Raw genomic sequence first — 14,402 nt, forward strand, 5'->3', positions numbered from 1 at the left:
TTTACATGCGACTCGACTTACTTATCTGACATAGCAATTTGTTCCAACATTGCAGAGCCCGTGTTCGTCTTCCAGTTGCCAGATATGGAAGTCCTCCTGAAAGGGGGAAAATATTACAAAGACAGCCAGTGGTTTTATGTTTTCACTCTCTCTTAAATTACTCTGATTGTCACATGAATGGTATGGCACTATTCACATCTTTTTGTTTCTGGCAGCTTATAACAGAACATCTACAGAGCGAGGAAGTCTAACAGGCATGGCACTTTCAGTAACACTCATTTCACTGTAGGCATGTTATGAAGGATGACCATGCTGTGAAATTTGTGTTCCCCATTTATTCATTAAGGTTTCTTTTTAGAAAAAGCTACAGCGATTAAGTGAAAGTGTTAGCAATAAGCTGTTATCAGTTATAAAATGCTTGAATAGCCTGTAACGTACTATTACTGCAAATGTCAAGAAACCAAAGCTTCAGCTTCTCATTTCAAATCCGCACCACCGCAGAGTTGGGTCCCACCACTTGAAAATCAAGGTATCCATCTTTTTAACATCTCTGAAGTGATCTTGGATCTGGTTTAGAGCTGGATGTCGGTTTCTCCTCCAGTTTTCAGTCTTTGCTAGTTTACTTATACAATCTAAACAGTTTATGTCAAGGCTTGAGTATACCATCTTTTATTTAATTGCTAAGAAGAAAAAAATCCATATAATGTTTTTTTCTCCTCAGACTTTAGGACTGCTACCAGGGCTGAGAAGATTACTATTTTCCGAAACCTAAATGCTGTACTGGGAATAGGCTAAGGATACAAATTATGAAGTGTTTCCAGTGAGTAAAATAATAGGAACATCTGTAATGTATTAAAAGTAAATTAGGCAGCAGCTATAGTTTTATCTCCACTTTTCTATTAACCTAATTACAAGGGTCAGTAGCAATTCTGGGGAAATGCTGACTTCTTTTCTATGGGAGCCTCATAAATTCAGCTGAATTTTGGAGTATCAAGTTCTTGTGAGGTGCTATATTCTTTGTTGATGTGGGAGAAACCAGTGCAAGGGGAAGGTGCACGCTGAGTGCTGCGCGTAAGGTAGCTTTGCCCAGTTATTTTGGGATTTCTGCTTCATTTTTCAAGTGATGTTTGTTTCTATATGTGTACTTACAAAATAAATTAAGTTCATTACTACTCTACAGACATACAGTACTCACAAATCACAATTCAACTCTACTGCGACTTCTCAAAGGCATTCATTAGCAGGTAACACTTCAGGTCTTTCAGGAAGCAAGATGTGACCAAACCAAAACAAAAAAAAATGTCCTGAAGATTTTTACCAAGTATTTAGTGCAAGATCCTTAGCTGCACGGACGTAATCTCCGCACTACTGGCTAGAGAAGAAAAAATGGTTTGCTTTGAGCCATGCTGTCACTCCACAGCATGAAAGGTCCCCTGTTGAACCTGAAGAGCTCTCAAGACTGGACACTTGGCTGGCTCTAACGATGCCGTAGGGACCAGATGAGAGAAATGCTACAGACACGGACCTGTGCTCTCAATAGCGTGTGGGCTGGAGCCATCGATGCTACGTCTGTGACACCAAAAAACTCGAAAACAACAGGACTGTGCCATTGGTCAAGTGATGCAAAAGTACCTGGCCAGACCATCGAGCACAATAAACCTTAGCAATGACTTCTATAATTCAGGTATGACCTCCTCTACTGAAATCCGTAGGGTCCCCACCCTTCTTCACTTGATTTGGTCTTTGCAAAGCAGGAAGAACTCTTTTCAAATTGAGGAAAAAGGAACTATGATTAGTATAAACAATTCATAGCAACTTGAGCTTTCCCTTTTTCAAACACCTTTCTGCTTTATTTACTGCCGTTTAAAGAACACAATCCAAATTGCCTGGACAGGGACTTGTCATCAGAAAAATACGTAGGAAGTCTCCCGACAATTCTTGGCTAGGTTGACTGCTTAGGGGTTTTATTCTATAGCACAGTCTTTCTTTGGTTGATGCACTCTACTTTTGTTTTATCGACTTTTTGATCAAAGTACACTAAGTTATGCGTTCAGAATATTCCTTTTGGAGAGGAGATTTAGATGTAGTGTTTTTGTAGTTCTGTTTTTCTTCACTGTCTGTGACCCTTTAACTCTATTTCCTTGAAGTCGGATGAATTCTGTAATGGTACCAAGTGCAGTTTAGCATGCGCCACAAAACATTTTGAGGAGCCGCGGTATTTGGAGGGATCCAGTGTTGCATTTTGGCCATAATCTCTACTGACAGATGATAAGCACCAGTGTTTTGTGAGTCATGGATCCACTTATACCACAATTTCCCACAGAATTATAAAAGTGAAGCTCTTAATAACTCTCTTCAAACTACAAAAACAAATGTTCAGCTGGTATTTTTTGTGGTGGCTCTCTAAGTACTCTGTTCCTGTGTCACAGAACAAAATGAGAACCAGCTGTAAAACAATATTCTACTGACACCATGTATACGCATGCATCTGAAGAATTTTACAGACATTTGGTAGATCACCTTTTCATGATGCTTTGTAACAACGGATTGGTATTTCATTTTTTTTTGGTGTGATTTAACTGTAGAAAAGAATCTAGAGCAAAAATGATTGCTAGGCTTTTAGCATTTGGATGAACCCACAGTTTCTGAGTAGAAACTTAAAAATAAATAAAAGGTAGGAGGAGCAGGCTGTCATTTTAACTTATTCTCACTGTCCCTTAGGCCAACTGCTTCTTCTGTGAAGAAGAAACATTTATGTTTGGAAATGAGAAATTTACCGTGGCTGGCTCTTCTGAAATTATTCTAGAGACTGAACAGCATTTGCATGTCAAGTCAAACTAAAAAATGTGACAGCCCTGCCACTCGGGAGCTGTAAGACAGCGGCAGATCAACCCCGTTTATTACGAACAACAGAGGAGGGGAGAGACGGGCAGCACAACACAAGAAACCTGCCCGTCAAAGCACCGACAGGAGAGAAAAGTACTACCCTAGCCTTGGAGAGGCGGTGGTTGTTGTACGGAAAGGTCTGAGGCAGAGGAAGAAGGCTGACCGTTGACTGGAAGCAGAGGAAGCAGGCGGCTGTTGAATGCCAGCGAGGGGAATAAAGAGGGTGAGGGAGAACATGGGGCAACAAAAAAGGTTACGGGTAAGGGGTGAGGAGTGGGAGACAGAAAGGTCTGGGAAAGCAGTGGGACTGGACCAAAGGTTTGGATAGACAGGAGAGAGGTGACCTTGGGGTGTAGGAGTGTGGTGCTACTAGAAAAAGTAACCTAGATGTCTCCAGATACGGAAGAAAGCCAGAAAAAGTCAACAGTCTGGAACACCAATGTGAGACAAGCAAAATTGGAATGAACTGTCCTGGAGAAGCCAGGGACTAAATGCTGCATCATTCAGAAGCATTTGTTTGTGATTCTTACTGCCTGTAGGGAGAGGTGGGATAGACCCAGCACACCTAAAATTCTGTAGGGAGCCTGAATTACAGGGTTTCTGTCCTGCAACACTGAAAACACTGCAAGTCACCACAAAGGACTCCAGAAACCTCCCACTCCTCACGAGCTATTGCAGTGTTCTGCCTTGGTCACTGCGTACAACTTGAATTTCCAACACACTGTTTTGGCAAAATGTAGACAGTCATGAGTTCAAAACAAAGCAGAAGGACTGAGTGTCCACACTGCTGGATGGAGCTGACCTGAGAACAGGATTCCCACCCCGTCCTGTGCTGTGCTTTCATGAGGCCCCTCAGAGGTACAGCGAGAGGCAGATGAACTACTGAGTTGTTCCTGAAAGGCCCAATCTTTGATCTTCTTTCCCCAAACCCTCTTAAGTCACATGTCAGGAGAGGCCAGCAGTTACTCACACAGTTCTGATCTTGTGACAGTAACATCTTAGGGGAGAAGTCAAGAGTAGGTGGTCTTCCAATGCCAACCTAAGGAGATACATTGCCCCTTCCCCTGCCTCGGGCAAAAGGTTCTGCTTTCTCAGAGAGCTTGTTGGCTGTTCCTAAACTACCTGACACTTAATTCTAACTCTGCCTTTAATATGATAAAACATTGTTATGCGTTTTCTTTAACCCAGCTCCAACTTTTGCTTCTCTCAGTATTTATGGTTTGCTTGGAGTTCAGTTATTTTGCTGATAAAGAACTTGACCGTACCTTACGAATGTCAACATACACGAAATCTCTCATCCCTCCAATGCTACAGGAGTTCCTAGAGAAACATCTTTGTGGGTGTACGTGGATGTGCACATGTAAATGCACATGTGTATTTTTATCCATGTTTTATTCTATTTTTCCTGCCTCAGAATTGTAAGCATGAAGGCAGAAATAAATGAGATTATCTAACTTGTCTTAAAAACATGAATGAAACGAGTGTATGTCAGATGACATCACTTGATAATTGAAATGGAGTAAAAATGTGCATAAATACAGTTTCCACAGCTCAGCTACATGATAACCTGTTTTGCTGCTCTAGCTTAATGCTGTCTGTGAAATTAAGACAGCCTTTTTTTAGCTTCTCAAATAGTCATATCTTTAAACAAACACCTGGATTCTGAAATTAGGAGAGATTTTCGTCCGTATCTGTGAAGGCCATTGCAAGATTGGAACTTTTCTTACATGGATTACGTTAAAAGGAGAGTACTTTGTCCCATCAAAGTGTTACGATTCAGGTTTGTGTGAATGAATGCCATCTGAATATCCTTAGAGGGAGAAGAAAATTTGACCCTAAGTTGGTGAAAAGATACAAAGGAACTTGATTTAACAAGTCCTCTACAAAAACAAATACCCTTCCAACTGCTCCTTTCTTTAAATGAAAAAATAAACAAAGGTTAGGAGGAAACCCACTCTGGCAGGCTCACCTGGTGTCTTATTCTCCTCCTCCCGGTCACAATCAACTTAAAAAAAAATTCTTGATAAATCTAGAATCTAAAATCTAAAATTCTGTCTCTGCTGAGAGTACGACAATGGAGGCATGGAGTCACCACAGCAGCTCAGAAACTCGCGCAACAGCCTTCATCTTACTGGTGCTTATCAATTGTGAAACAAAAGAATGAAAGAACATAAGTTGTGGGCTCACATGTATGCTTTGTAGTTACTGCCTATCTTTTGGATCCTGATGTCGTATTTGGAGTCTATGAAGGGCTCGGTAGTGGCGTAGGTCTGAGTAAGCGCTACCACGCTGGCTATGTCCTGAAAATCGTAGTGGTTGTCTACCTTGATCTGCAGTCAGCGTACCACAGGCAAAGAGCACATACAAAAGAAAAAAGAGCAATTAGGAATCAAATATAGAATTCAGTTGCAAATGGCATTCATGAGAAGTATGGTTTGTGACAGCATCATTTTTAAGAGAGTATTGAATATTTTCTCTCATTTCTAGATTCCAGAACAGCCCTGCACAGCCCTGCCTGTTATCCCAGGCAAAATATTACCTGTCCATCTGTAGACAGCAACTTGCAGACACTGGCATTTATTTTGTTTTTCAGTTTACTTAAGGGGTGTTTGTTAATTTTAGATCTGCAGGCTTTAGAACTTTTCAAGGTGTGATAACACAACACTAATTTATATAGAGTTCTTGCTGATGCCGTAAATTGCTCGTGTAACCGAGCGTACAGGGAGCCCACCACATATTCTCACGTTACGTGTCTCCCAGGAGGGAGGAGAGGAAGGGTCACGATAACCTGATGGGCCGCATTCGCCCAGAGCACGGAGGGCTGGTTCAAGGCAGCAGAACCAGTTTTTCTCATTTTTCCCACTTGTCTCCAAGGAGTCAGGCTTTCTAGGAGCAGGGTTTCCTAGTTGTGGAACACTGTGCTAAGCTGGTACTGAACCCGTCAACTTTATCGTCTGGACGTTAGAGGGAGGTGGAAAAGCGGGGAATATTGAGTAAGGGGGAGAGGGAGAAGGAGGAGAGATGGAGGGCAGAGGCACTACTTTTGGACAGGCAGGGCACATCTCTCCAGCTGACTCTAAGGAAGCTGGCTGAAGCGGGGAGAAAAAGTGACTCAGAAGTCTTAGGGCTAGCAGAAAATGGGAGAGGGAAACTGGAACTCCCACACCACCTTGACCTGTACATTGCAGAAAGGTGACGAAAGAAGCAGGGAGTAGTATTTCTCATGTTATCCAGTATTAGGAGGGTTTGCAACTCTCTGCAAGCCCAGCGCCTTGTCTGCTTCCACTGCCACCTGGTGCTGCGTGGGAACCCGCGGCCAGGGTGCCACAGCAGAGGTGGGCCCTGCCTCTTACACGGGGGCTGGTGACACTGAAAGGAGCCATAAGGCATAAGCGTTTGCTCTCAGCTCTCAGATGGAGAACAATACAGAGCAATTTGCCATTTGAGAGCCACAAAACCAGACCCGATGCCTGGTTTCATCTTAGTTTCTGAAAACGTAACAGCACGTGCGGGTCTGATCACGCCCAGTGGAACCGCTGCTCCCAGCAGCGCCTGGAGGGAGCACTGGGCACGAGGAGAACCTTTACCTGGACTCTGATGGGAAGTGTTTCTCTACAAAAGATTGGCATTTAATCTTCAAGGATTTAAAATATTTTACAGCTAAAAAGTTGAGATTTATTTCTAGACATTTGATACGTTGAATATTTCTGGGCATTATTTCCCTTTGCTGTTAATGAGAGCTGTGCATTGGAAGTACAGTATAAACATTCTAATACTTCACAGAAAGGGCAGTTTAAGTAATTAGCGGTTAATTCTGCTGTCAATTAAACTGGCTGCTGGATTTCCACTGACTTACCAAGTACAAAGGCAGAACAGTCATAGGCAAAAGAACATAACATACAGTACAACATGCATAATTACCGAACAAAATACAATTAAATCAGCTTTCTATTTCTATTGCCAGTGCCGAATATTATGTTAATGAGGCTTCTGGAGATTCAAGATGATAAATGTAACTATTCTCTGATGATTTGTTTTAAAATCCAAACCACTTAAAGCACTGAAGTGTTTTCAGTGAGAGGATGCGGTTAATCTGCGATGACCAGAAATTTTCGCGGATACCAATGAAAGCGGGATTGAAACCCCGTCCCATTGACCCATCATTGTGAGATAAGTGATATCAAAACAACTGTACTCACCACTGAAATGCAATTACTTTGGAGAAAGAAAGCAGCAGTTATACAGCGGTATGAAACAATCGCAGAGAACATGTTAAGGCAGGAAATGAAGAAAAATTCAGTATCAAACTAATAACGAAGGCCAAACCTTCCTCTATTTCCAGGTCCAAAAAGTTGGGTTGTGCAAACAGACTTTGCCTCTTAAATAGTTTCACTGCAGTCAGCTAAATTAGGAAATAAGGTTCTGCTTCAAGAAAGCATCTCGGCAAGTTTCAAAGGACGTCCCACGTAGGACACGCCGTAAACTGACAAGGCACCAATGTGAAAATACTCTACGTGGGTTTGTATTTTCCTAGTGAGAGCTGCTTTCTTGAACAATACACAAGCAGAGATTTGCAAGGGTAGGGATCTCAGACAGAAGTTGGACAAGGAAAAGTTAAAATACCCAGGAAATGAAAGAACATGCAGATTATTTCAGACAAACACCCGGCTCCTAACATGCAATAAGTAGCATCTGCACCTTTCCCATGCCTGAGTGGGCATGTCCGATCTTCACAACAACCGGAAATGTGGGCATTGTGAGCTGGGGAAACAAAAACGACGTATTAGAGAGAGCAGCCACGAGTTACAACGTTAAGCCACATAACTGATGACAATTATTTAAGCATAACCACAGCGCAGCCAAGCTGGTGCTACCAGGGGGTACATGAACACGTTACTCATCCGCGTAAGGCTCCGTGTTCTGGGGAACCATGGTGTGTGCTCTCCAAGTGCTGTGCCATCCCCAATACAATTGGTGTGCTTCTATCTCCACTTTTGGTATGTCTTTAACTTCACTTTTTACACTGAATTTCTGCTATTTCATATCTTATGTTTTGCTACTGTGTTTTCTGAGCCATAAACTCACATTCTCCAAGGTTATGCTCATTAATGATGTCAAATTAATCACGTTTTTCCCCTAGATTTCCTTTATTTAGCAAGGCTGGAAATTCTTTTTGTGACCACCTATGAAAGCAATGATGTCTAATTCACCAAAAAAATCTTTATTTAAAGGCTGATCCTAGCTTTGGTTACAGAATATGCAAGCCCTCTAGGGAAAGCTCCAGCTTCCGCATGGAATGCAAGTAATAATTCAGCCCTTGATGAGGAAATCAAACATGCAGAGCATATGAATAAGCTTTATTTAATCAAACGTTAATGGTTCTGTCACTCAAAGTTCTGTGAATAACCTTTTTTTTTTTCTGTCATTCATTTGAAGATGTTTCAGGTGTTCCAGTCACAGGTACAGCTGTCACTTCTTTTTCTTCCACCTCCAACGTACATAGCTTGAACCTCTATCTACCACACATAAATACCAGTACTTGGCAGGATTGTAACCAGAAAGAAGAAAACGGAACACCCTCAGCATGTATTTAAACTGGGCAGCAGCAGCAGTGTAAGCGTTATGGGGTCTGAAACCTTCCATTAGTACCAAGCGTTAACACCGTAAACACAATCCAAGGGTACTTACATGGAAAATATCGTGGGATGGTCAGTATTGACATTAAGATCAAGAGACAAAGAACAGGAAGGTCACCTGGCTTTTAGTAACATCCAAACCTACCTGCAGGGTTATAAAGCTAATTACAATTCACACCCCCTTTTCCTATATTTTAAACATTTACTTTCAACATGACTCAAGGATGCCTGCTTTAAAAATACTTTCACTGAAAGGCCAATCTGCAGGAGAACAGGCGGCATTCACTGCAAGGCACATGTCCTACACAACTGACCGTCAGCTTCCCAGCACAACCATGAATCTCTTTTTTGATTTTTAAATTTTTTTTAAATGGACTTTCTCTGACTTTCCTAAAATGCACACCAATGCAATATTGTTTTGCTCTGACTTCTTTTTTTAAAACATACAAAGGACACGTAAGGAAACAAAGCCAAGTTGCTGCTTTTTGACAGAATCTCTGTTCCCGCTCTGCCTGCCGGGAAGGCAAAGGAGGGATCTTTGGCTCTGCTCTTTAACACACCCGAGTTTTCAAAGCCTGATGAAATGTCGGAATTTTTTTGCGGAAATTCTGAGTACCTAGACTTACACCGTAGGAATTGGTAACTATGAGAACTTTGAAAGTCTTTTCTTTAACTTTTGTTTAGGAACCATTTCAAGAGTTTGTCCTTATACGCAAAACACATTTAATTGCTTTCGACAGATCTGTTTAAATCTAACCCATTTTAGTTAAGGCACATAAGCAGGAAAAAATGGATTAGTTTCAAAACAGCCAAAAGCATTATACAGTAAAGATCACCTCTACTGCAATTTGAAAATGAAGTTGTTGCTGGACTGTAGGAACGCAAAGTCCTGCACAGTCAACATCTAGTCACTTATTTATTGCTTTTGCATTTTAAAATCAGTGATTTTTTTAATTCGATTTTTTTGAGGGGAGGAAGAGGAACAAATCCTTGCCTGACTCAAGATTCGTAAGGGCAGCACCACACTTTTATGACTGAACTACAAACCACGGAACCGGGGTTTGCGATGGAAAGGCTGGCAGACCCCTAACTACAGCAATGCAAATGGCACCCCTGTAATTACGAGGGGCACGTATTTCCCCATCATTCCAAAGCTGCGGAATCTTTGTGGGCCACAGGAACAAATAAAAAAATAAATAAAAAAGAAAAGCTCTGCTTTTTCCTCAGAAAAAAAGCGCTCACATCACTCAAGGCAAGAGAGTTGGTTTTGCTCTGGAGCCCAGTACCAAGGCTCCGTGCGGTACGGCACAGCCCAGCACGGCCGGAGGGAAGAGCTGGCTGCGGGGGAAACAGGCGCTGAATACCGCAGCCCTGCCATCAGACAGAGAAAAACCAGGCAGCCAAATATTCAGTATGTCCCAGCCCTTCCCTTGTTTGTATCTACCGCTGCGAGAGGACCAGGAACCCAGGAATAATTACTGAAATGACAGAAAACTCCATCTGAGTCCTCACTCCACCGACCTCCTCTTACATTAGAATCATAGAATCATAGAATCCCATGGTTGGATGGGACCTGTAAGATCACCTAGTCCAACCGTCTTCCCACTACCATTGCTGCCACATTAATTTCTGTCTGAACAGAACGGGCAGTCTCCAGGCTTTCCACACATCTGGGCAAACACTACGTACAGTACAACTGCGACAGAGTCACTGACAACTTACCGGCTCCACCGGTTCCCTTTCCGTTTATGTTCTAGTTACTCAGGAGAGAGATCCCTTGAAAAGAGACCTCGCATCTAACCACGGACCGACTTTAAGCACAGCCAATGCTAACAGGACTCATCGCACGTTTTCTTCGCAATGTATTGTTGGGGGGAGAAGGCCATTTTACACAAATATTGCTTATTTTTCACAGGTTTTCTCAAATTCAGAAGAATATAAATTCTTAAAAAAACGAGGGAAAAGAGTCAGAAATGACCAAGAGCAGAAATTGCATTAAGAAATCTGTCGAGTTCGTACGTATGAGAGATGGAAGTGACTACACTGCATCAACCCATGCACATCCATACAATATACAGGAAATACATCGGAATAGTTTTTTTTTAAATCTATTATGACTTAAATAACAATGCAATAAACTATAATTATTAATTAGAGAGAAAACAGAATACATGTCAAGCATGCAAGACAATTTTCCATAGTTACATATGAATACGATTGTATTGGTAATAAATCTCAGGAGCAACTGGAAAACCTGCCGTGGCTCTTTGTAGGAACCCATCGGCACAACAGTCGAGATACATTGCTGACACTTGCTAGTATGATTTCAGGAATTAAAATAACACCGCTGAGTAGGAACATGTTTGATCCGCTCCCAAAAACTACAAAGACAGATTCAGTCCATACACTTTCGTTTCTGTGGTTTTATCTTCTGCCATTGCCATTTTAAGGATAAATGGTCTCATTTCAACACAAACCTAACTCAGAATCAGTTGGATGGCTCACTCCCATGCTTAGAGCTAGTTACTACCAGCAGTAGGTACTACCAGTAGCAGGTACTACTTTGATCTGTGAACTTGAAGACATATTCCTTAGGAGAGCAAAAGTAGATTATGTTTTGCACGTAATAGGCAGTAGTAAAAAAATCTTTTGGAGCAGATTCCTTTTAAACTCTGGGTAACGGAACTCTAGATCCCTATGTTTCAAACTGAGACATATTTAGCATGGAGGATGCTTCATGAAATGGCATGTTTTAGTGGTTGCCATCACATATTAATAGTATGAATTAAATTTACATCATTAACGACCAGGAAAATCTAATGGTGTTATAAGTTTGACGTGGGCGTTAACGAGTGCAGCAGTCACATGTTAAAACCTCTTGGCAGACTGGGCACCAGTCTGTGTTCCAGTCTAACCCTGTCTGGGCTAACTGCGCTGTGCAGGGGGTCGAGGCTGGGGGAGAAGCAGAAGGAGGGATGAAATATTAGAAATGATTAAATCTGTAATGGAAATACAACAGTATATAAGGGTTTAAAATGGGACTGTAATATCCTGTCTGAAAAACCTTCATGCTTTCAATAACATGTCTATCTTTTCCCTACCCAAATAACTCATATTAGCATTTTTCATTCAACAGCTCATTTGCATGCCGCGTAACTCGTTACTGACACTTTATTTTACATAACTATCATTCTTTTTTTTTTTTTTTTCAAGGCAGTGCAGTTGAAAATAATTTTTAACGGTGATGTATGAATGTCACTAGAATGGATTCTGTAGTCTTTTTTTAAGATGAACACAGCTGAAGTTGATTGATGCAGTCCTTACAGGAGTGATTTTTCTAAAATGAGTGCAGCAGCCGACAAACTGGCTCAAACTGGGGCTTCACTGGTAGAGCTGCTAAATACCGTGAGATCTGGACGCCACAATCTCCACAGGTAAACTGGAGGTCAATGTATGGCTCATACTTTCCAACTGTAATATTCTTTAATTCTTTCAAATTACTGATAACAATACAGACAGTAACCCCTCAACGTCTCACAGTCATGGATTCTCCATCCATTTTTTCACTGCATCTGTTCATTTCAGATGGATAAGAGCAAAGAGAGCACAGCAGGAACTCACGACACACCTTGTTTCTCCAATTTTCCATTTGCTCTTTTAGTTTCCCATACTACTGCCAGGCAACTAGCAACGTAATCACAGCTGAACGAAACTACTGAGAGTTACAAATAGACACGAAACCTATCTCAAACAGATGGAATTACTAAATCCAGGGAGAAATGTGACTGGAGTTGCTGAATAAACACTAATTAAGGCAAGTGTGCATTCCCAGCAAATCATTCTGAAATACATCACGGAAGCATGTTTGTCATGTCATCAAGTCTCTCACCGGTTGGGTTAGCTAGCGTGAGACCACAACGCTTTCCAAAACCGCTGGTGCTGGGAGCAGCGCGTTATCAAATAATCCTCATTACGGCTTCCAATGCTTTGGATTTTTACTCTTCCGTTGATGTAAATTATTAGGTCAAACGTTCCTTCTCCACATTGCTAGGATGATTTGCAAATTGGATTCAAACACAAATTAGGTCCAAAGATTCATTAGTTACTGGTCAGAACCTACTTTAAATGCCTGAAATCTGCAAAATAATACTGTATTGCTCTTCTGAAACGCCAAGATATTTTCAGTGTGTGGGATGTATTTGTTTCATAAAAGATTTATGGCTGCTCTATCTTCTGTTCTGATCCCACATATTAGTAACAGGGAAATGCAGGAAATGCAAGCAGTTTCAGAAAACACTGCAATTGCTGGTCTTCGCTTTTGCTAGAAGATAAGAATAACTTGCTGAATTAAAACAGTTAAAAAAGACACTGATCAAACGATATAGGTGCTCAAAAAGAACAAGCACATACTGTGAGAGCCGCTGTTGATGCTCCCAACAACCACGAAAAGCACGAGTTCCAGAAGACTTTGCGAACACAGAGGGGTCTGAAAGCTCCTGACCTCCTACGGGGAGATGTGCAGGGGTGAAGCGCTGAACTGCCTGCATGCAGAATGTATTTCGGTTTCCAAAGCAGGCATACCCTGCCAGCCAGAAATTAAGAAAAGCCAATTAAAGAGAAAACACACAGTTTACCCCTTCCTCTTCTCTCTAACGTTGGTAGAGGATTTTTTTTCTTGTTGAGAAACGGAAGGAATCCATATTCTTCTGGAAGACTTCATCTGTTGCCCAAATGTAGCGTGTTTGTGAAAGGACTCAGCACCATGCACAACACCCGGGTGCCCGCTGGTCTGCGACGTGTGGCGGGCCAACTGCTGCCCAGCTCAGGACGCTGGTTTGTGCAAATCACTGCTCTGGCACTGCCGCGCAGTACGTGCTGAAGAACTCGGAAGATGCAGCTGGGCATGAAATTTTAAAACCACCAAACCACCACACCACCCAAGGCAATGAACAATACCACGGCTGCTCCGTGGAAGGGAGGAATGGAAACAGATGCTCCAGCTCTGACCTCTGCGCAGTTAATTAACGACGTTGTCCAGCTCGGGAGTGGTTATCTGCTCACCTTGCGCTCTAGAACCGCACCATTTTTACACTGAACTGCTACCTGTATTTTGAACGGACCTTAACGAAAAATAAAACGCAGAATGAGCAGTCTGCCCTAGTGTTTCTTACTAAGAAGTACGGAATACGTCTCTCCTTGCTGAATCCATTGCTGTGATTTCCTTCACACTGAAATTTGTGCACTGTGCGTGCAGCTCCAGTGCAGCAGCAGGGGGAAAAAAAATCCTGTTACTTGAACTTATCAGCAAGAGTCACGTCCTTCCAGTGAACCTGACAAAATAAACCCAGCTTGTGTTTTAGAAAGAACCAGCACAGACACCGGAAGCAGAGGCGGCTGGCAGCACCGCTACACCGGTGAACGTGAAGCAACTAGAGATCTGACGTCCCCTTCTTGCAGATGGATTTTCTGCCTGGTCAGTTTATTCTTCTCCAAACTAGAGACAAATCGAAGGCTCTTGGTCAAAAATCCCACTTCTCCCCCCCCCCCCCAAATGGAGTCATAGCTAGCTGCAGGATGTGACACTGTTTTACCACAATAATTTTTGAAGGAATTGCCTGATTAAACATCAACTTTGACATCACAGAACCGCCTACACCTGGTGCTGTTAGCGTCAGTACCTACAATGCCCCCCATCCTTGTTTCTATCTCCTAGGAAACCTGGTGGGTACTGGCACTGTGCGGCATTTCTAGAGATGGTAACACTGCCCAGGGGTCTCTGCATAAAAACACCTCGACTACTCACTCAGAATACTGCCATTTTTTATTTTATCTACCTATGAAGCCCATACACTCTTAACTAGGGTCAAGTCTGAAAATGAG

At 42.2% G+C, this 14,402-nt stretch overlaps 1 protein-coding gene across 2 annotated transcripts in view; it reads right to left on the bottom strand.

Moving 5' to 3' along the window:
• SYN2 (synapsin II) overlaps window positions 1-14,402 on the bottom strand; it is a 177,735-nt gene that overhangs the window by 40,282 nt on the left and 123,051 nt on the right. The window contains exons 6-8 of one of the 2 annotated variants that reach the window (XM_086755662.1): window positions 7,585-7,647; window positions 5,074-5,216; window positions 22-96 (exon numbers count right to left, since the gene is read on the bottom strand). The exons of the other annotated variant lie outside the window; for it this stretch is intronic. Coding sequence (XP_086611788.1) covers window positions 22-96; window positions 5,074-5,216; window positions 7,585-7,647 — 281 coding nt within the window. The remainder of the gene's footprint in view (window positions 1-21; window positions 97-5,073; window positions 5,217-7,584; window positions 7,648-14,402) is intronic. 2 annotated transcript variants of the gene reach the window in all.

The sequence above is a fragment of the Chlamydotis macqueenii genome, chromosome 10, assembly GCF_036417535.1.
Source record: "Chlamydotis macqueenii isolate bChlMac1 chromosome 10, bChlMac1.mat, whole genome shotgun sequence".
Taxonomy (NCBI): Eukaryota; Metazoa; Chordata; class Aves; order Otidiformes; family Otididae; genus Chlamydotis; species Chlamydotis macqueenii.